At 41.0% G+C, this 6,392-nt stretch overlaps 1 protein-coding gene across 1 annotated transcript; it reads right to left on the reverse strand.

Moving 5' to 3' along the window:
• Nucleotides 1–289: 289 nt before the first annotated feature.
• LOC130718980 (uncharacterized) lies at nucleotides 290–1,714 on the reverse strand. Its single transcript, XM_057569633.1, has one exon. The coding sequence runs from the start codon at nucleotides 1,712–1,714 to the stop codon at nucleotides 290–292; it is 1,425 nt and encodes a 474-aa protein (XP_057425616.1).
• Nucleotides 1,715–6,392: the final 4,678 nt, after the last annotated feature.

Genomic DNA, 6,392 nt, shown 5'->3' on the forward strand with positions numbered 1-6,392 from the left:
TAAGGCAATTATTATAGCATTCTCTTGCTCTCCGCAGATCCACCACGATCTTTCCCACCCTTCCACAGATTAGTGGGTATTTCACCGCTAGGTGAGCCGTCGAAATTACTGCGCAGAGGCGGTTCAGAGTGTTCCGCCCGATGATGACATTGTATGATGCCACGAACTGCAATACCAAATACCTTACACGCAAAAGCTTGGCGTTCTCATCTAATCCAAAGATCGTATCTAAATCCAAGTAGCCACGCACCCAGACCTGCTCTCCCGAGAAACCTACTAGAGTCCCAGTTTACGGCATCAGGTCTTTATCTATTAGTCCCAATTGCTCGAACGCATCGCCGTAAATAATGTCCACAGAACTTCCCTGGTCCAAAAGTACTCGTCGCACATTAAAGTTATTGATCCTTACCATTACCACCACGGGATCATCCTTGTGTGTCTTAATTCCCTCGAAATCTGCCGATGATATCACTATGTCCGGGTGATGAAAACTGAATGGCGTTGCATTCTCTTGCACTGATGTTACCGCCCTGACATGCCTGCGCCTTACCGAAGGTGTGTCACCGCCTCCACCGAAACCTCCAGCCATTGTATTTATCGTTCCCACCGGCGGTTCGAGATCTTTGTTGAAGGTTTCTTCAGCTCCTTTCTTTCTTGTTGTCAACGTCTCATTCTTGTCGGCTGTTGGCGTTTCACGACGATCGTTTCTTCTGCGATCATCCTGCCGATGACTCCCTTTATAGCGATTTCCCTGCTGTCGTTCGCCTTGCCAGCGATCACCTCGATCATTCAATTGTGAACGTCCCGCCCTGATTAATCTCTCAATCTCGTTCTTTAATGTGAAGCAATCTCCGGTGTCATGACCCGCCGATCGATGGTATTCGCACCACTTGGTTTTATCCACGGCCGCCCGAGGCGGGTTAGCCTCCCTCTCGCCCTCTTCGACTGCGTGTGTTGCTTTGACTTCTCGGAGCAATTCCGTCAGATGTGCGCTCAGACTTTTGCCCGATTCCTCCCGCCAGCGAGAATCGGCTTGACGCCACCGGCGCCGACGCTCAAAACTTTCTTTCTTTGGGTAGAGTTGTTCCTTTGCAAATTTTTCAACTGACTTGCCCCTCTTGTCCTTCCGCTTACTGCTTTCTCTTTTTTCCCACCTTTGTTTACCCGTCGGCGAGACATCCCTCTGGTCGCAGTCCTTCTCCTTCTTTGCGCGCTTCCTTTTGAAAGCGTCGTCCTCCTCATCCAAGATGTAGGTGTTCGCCCGAGCACGTACTTCTGCCAGTGACCAAGCGGGCTTACGACTCAACTTACTGTTCAGCTTCCCCGGCTGCAGTCCATTCTTAAAAGCTCGCGCACAGGCATGCGGTTCCGACTCCTCAATCTTAACATATGCTGCACTGAACCGCCTGACATATCGTTTCAAAGTTTCACCCTCTGATTGGCGGACGTTATACAGATCGTCGATCGTTACCTGCTTGATCTTACTCGCAGAGAATTGAACAAGGAACTTCGACGAGAAGTCGCGAAAATTTGTGATAGATCCCCGAGGTAAAGTCGTGAACCAAGCCATCGATGTACCTTTAAGCGTCGACGGGAACATCCTGCACTTCACCGCGTCGGAAGCTGAGCTTATGACCATCTTCGTGTTGAAATAAAGCAGATGATCCTTTGGATCGGTTTTCCCATTGTACGTCTCAAGAACAATGTTCTTCATGTTGTCCGGGATGGCCACATCCCTCACCGCCGCCGAGAACGGCTCGAACTCCGCAACGGCCTCTACTTCCCGTTCTCCCTCATCTTGCTGCTCGTGACGATAGTACTCTAACTGGTCCTGCAAACATTGCGGATCAGGCGTCTCCAATCGCGGTCAGTGATCGGAGCCTGAGTTAGCGGCATCCTATCTCCCGAGACCTCCGATGAGTGGGCCAGGGATTCCTGCCGCTCAAGCGAGGACGGCGGAGACGGTAACGGAGGCGTCGGAGAAGGAGGAGGAGGAGGCGGCGGTGGAGGCGGAGGAAGAGTCACTTGCTCAGGTTGCTCGCGACGAACCTCTTCCAGGCGCGGCCTTCCTCTTACACGGCGCGGTGGTGAACCGCGTAGCTGCTCCAGCCCTCCGTTGCGTCGTCGACGACGTGTCTCCATCAAATGCCGATCACAAACTAGGAATTTGGCCAGAAATACGAAAATCAAAGGAAATTCTAGAAAAAATCAAACTTCTCTCAAAGAAATCACAATCCACGTACTCCGGGAATCGAAATCTACCGATCCCCACAGACGGCGCCAAATGTTCTATCCTCATAACATAGAGATAGGGTATAGTACCTAACGTGAGGGGATTGCGATGTGAGGATCTTAGAGAGAAAAAGTGTAATCGCTTAGAGAGAGAATATAACTGAATTGCAAGCTTGTTATTTCTCAAATGAGCTAAGAGTCCCTTACAATTGGTAACCGCCCCCTATTTATAGGCTTGAGGTTGGGCCTAGCGTCCTTAACCGTCCTTAGTTGGGCCTCTTGGGGGAGGCCCAACTCCCTGGCTCGCGCCCCGCCTCGAGGTAAGCACCCCTGGGCGAGGACCCCTCGGGTCTCGCCCAGTCCACAAATAAAGTTCAAAAAAAGTGATGACATATTTATTTAGTACCCAATAAGTCAAGTTCCCTTTTAGAATAAAATAAATGATAACTTTGTCCATAAAAGGTTTGGAATGGAAATTTACTCCTACCAAAAATATAGTGAGAGTGTTATTGGAAACTCAACAAAAATATACATGATGCATGATGTGTATCATTCGAGTTCTCTCTCTCTCTCTCCGTCTCTTTCTCACATTCATCTCATCATTAAATTTCTTTAATTCTGCAACTAGTGAATCAAGGCTATAATGACAAAATCGCAAATTTATAAAGAGTCTAAATATGTAGTTTAACTAGCATTTTCGAGCCAAGACATGTTTCATCAATTATAATATCTGATCCTATATATGGACGACCACATTGAAGTCCCATATCAAGAGTTGAAAGGAAATAAATAAATGGATAAGTCTGCCATAAAATGTCATTATAATTTTCTTATAAATTGAGGCACCACCCACACTTCTAGTCATATCTTCAAACTCTACACACAAACACACACACATATCTACTAACCAAGATGCCTGGAAGGAAAATGATGTCTTTTTTCATTCCTGTTATGACATTTGGGATAATGTTAACCTCTTTCGTTTCAAGCCAGACGGATGAAATCTCTTGCTTTGCTGCCATACCGTATTTGGCACCGTGTCTACCATATCTCACAGGTTTTGGGCAACCATCGTCTTATTGCTGCGTAGGAGCAACCACTTTAGCTCAAAGAGCTGACACCACTCAAAATCGCAGGGATCTATGTGGTTGTTTGAAAAAAGCTTCTGCACAATTTAATGTGAATGCCGACAAAGCGAAACAGCTCCCGCAACTCTGTAACATCTCTCTTCCGTTCTCTTTTGATCCTAGTATTGATTGCAACACGTAAGTCTCTCTTTTCCTTGTGAACATGTACATGCTTATTTCACTCTGTTCATGTTTTATCGATTTTGTGCAGGATTCCTTGATGATTTTACACGGTTTGGTGGAAAAAGTTCGAAAGAAATAATAGGTGAAAAAGATAAAGACTATACACTTACGGATCTGCAAAGGGGAAATGTAGAACCTCTTCTAATCTCATATGTATCCATTGATTATGTAATGAATATACAATCTTTCAAAAAAAAATTATCCATTTTATGATAAAAAAGTTGTTGATTTGTTATGATGAAGTTCTAAAAATATAGTAAATTAAAGGGATCTGATATATGCACGCATTGGATACCCGTAAGAGAAAAAAAAACGTCAAATAACCAACCTGAAAAACAAAAATGATATGAACAATGGTACAGTTAACTATCAGTTATCTAATTTGAACTCGAGGTAATAGAATCAATTATTTTAGTTATGTTTGAAGATAAATCAATTTTTGATTTTTTTTACCAAAACTCGATCAATAGTTTAACTAATTAAATCAATCTCGACTTGGTTTTTTTAAGTATACATAATTTTGAAATAAATTGGGGAAATAATTGAACTGAGGATTGATTCCCAAAATTCAAACACCCATATTCTCCTAATGATTTTATTTAATGAAAATTTCTTTGTTCAATCAACATGTGATTCAAATTTTTGACCGCAATATCAATTTGTATAGCACTATCATCGAATCATTTTCCTATTGCTATACTTTTTAGTTTGTACTAATTCTCATCTTTTAAACTATTATTCGAACAAGACTAGCCTATAAATATTTAAAACGTGCGTGGCCGAGAGAGCGGCTAATGTATGTAAAGTTGGTAAAGCATGCAGCATGGTTTTCTTAGGCACCGAAGAGGAGGCTATTGAGGCTCTTGTGAATCACCTAATGTCGACCCATCCGGAGAGGTGTGGAGGTGGGTAGGGCCTATTTCTTGATGGTCGGGTCGTTCGTTTTCTCAAAAATGGAGTGCGGTTCGTTTTCTCCTAGTAGGTTTTTTGTCATTGTTGGATGTTCCCGGGATTCGAGTCCATCTATTGGTTTTTTATTGTCGTCTGTTTGTTTTCCTTGGGTTCATAGCTCGTTGTTTTCTTTTTTCGTATTTGCGTTGTAACGTCCATTGGTGAGAGGACTTGTTCTCGCTTCCGATTATTATAATTTTCTTTTGCTTTCAAAAAAATATATTTAAAACCACAATAAATAAAAGAAACAAGTTTTGAATAAGATTTGTTCAAAAAAAAAGTTTTGAATAACATATCAAATGATTTTGAGAGGATTGGGGCGAACTGAAAATATTTACATCCCCCTAGATTTTGTGATGGAGAAAATTAGAATTCCCAAGTTTCTTCTTCTTACAAGATCACCAATTCTTCTTCTTGAAAGTAGTTTGTGTTATAGGTATTTATGTAATTTTTTTCTTATATTTTAAAATCAATAAATTCACACTTCCATTTTATTATTTTCATTCTAATTTTCGACCATCTTCACCATCGTTTATGGTCAATTTTTGTCTGCATCTCAAGTAGTGGAACCTCCGCTATTACTTGAATGTTCTCCTCCACCATCACCACGTGCAGGTGCAAATCGCAAAGGGTTTCCCCTTACCGAGCTTCGTACTTCCTCCATCGCTTAGTTTTGACTACAGAGCACATCTACTGTTGCTCTATTTTGAGATGAGAAAAAATCATTGAACTTAATTTCAAGCGATAATGAAGATGGTCCTACACAAATAGAAGAAACCACACAAAAATTATTGGGAAATTTACGAAATGTAAAAGCAGATGTGAAATTTTGCTTTCTGGTGAATTCGCGAAATGTTTAAAAATATAATAAATGTAGCCTCACATCATTAAGCACCTTTTTTGAGGAAAAAATGATGCGCAATAGCAACAAGGAATTTTGAGAGAGTGATCGAGTTTTTGAAGAAAAAGAATATGCAGATACAAATAAAGTTCAAAAAAAAGTGATGACATATTTATTTAGTACCCGATAAGTCAAGTTCCCTTTTAGAATAAAATAAATGATAACTTAGTCCATAAAAGGTTTGGAATGCTACTTTACTCCTACCAAAAATATAGTGAGAGTGTTATTGGAAACTCAACAAAAATATACATGATGCATGATGTGTATCATTCGAGTTCTCTCTCTCTCTCTCCGTCTCTTTCTCACATTCATCTCATCATTAAATTTCTTTAATTCTGCACCTAGTGAATCAAGGCTATAATGACTAAATCGCAAATTTTTAAAGAGTCTAAATATGTAGTTTAACTAGCATTTTCGAGCCAAGACATGTTTCATCAATTATAATATTTGATCCTGTATATGGACGACCACATTGAAGTCCCATATCAAGAGTTGAAAGGAAATAAATAAATGGATAAGTTTTCCATAAAATGTCATTATAATTTTCTTATAAATTGAGGCACAATCCACACTTCTAGTCATATCTTGAAACTCTACACACAAACACACACACATATATACTAATCAAGATTCCTGGAAGGAAAATGATTTCTTTTTTTCATTCCTGTTATGACATTTGGGATAATGTTTACCTCTTTCGTTTCAAGCCAGACGGATGAAATCTCTTGCTTTGCTGCCATACCGTATTTGGCACCGTGTCTACCATATCTCACAGGTTTTGGGAAACCATCGTCTTATTGTTGCGTAGGAGCAACCACTTTAGTTCAAAGAGCTGACACCACTCAAAATCGCAGGAATCTATGTGGTTGTTTGAAAAAAGCTTCTGCACAATTTAATGTGAATGCAGACAAAGCGAAACAGCTCCCGCAACTCTGTAACATCTCCCTTCCGTTCTCTTTTGATCCTAGTATTGATTGCAACACGTAAGTCTCTCTTTT

This window comes from Lotus japonicus, chromosome 5, assembly GCF_012489685.1.
Source record: "Lotus japonicus ecotype B-129 chromosome 5, LjGifu_v1.2".
Classification (NCBI taxonomy): Eukaryota; Viridiplantae; Streptophyta; class Magnoliopsida; order Fabales; family Fabaceae; genus Lotus; species Lotus japonicus.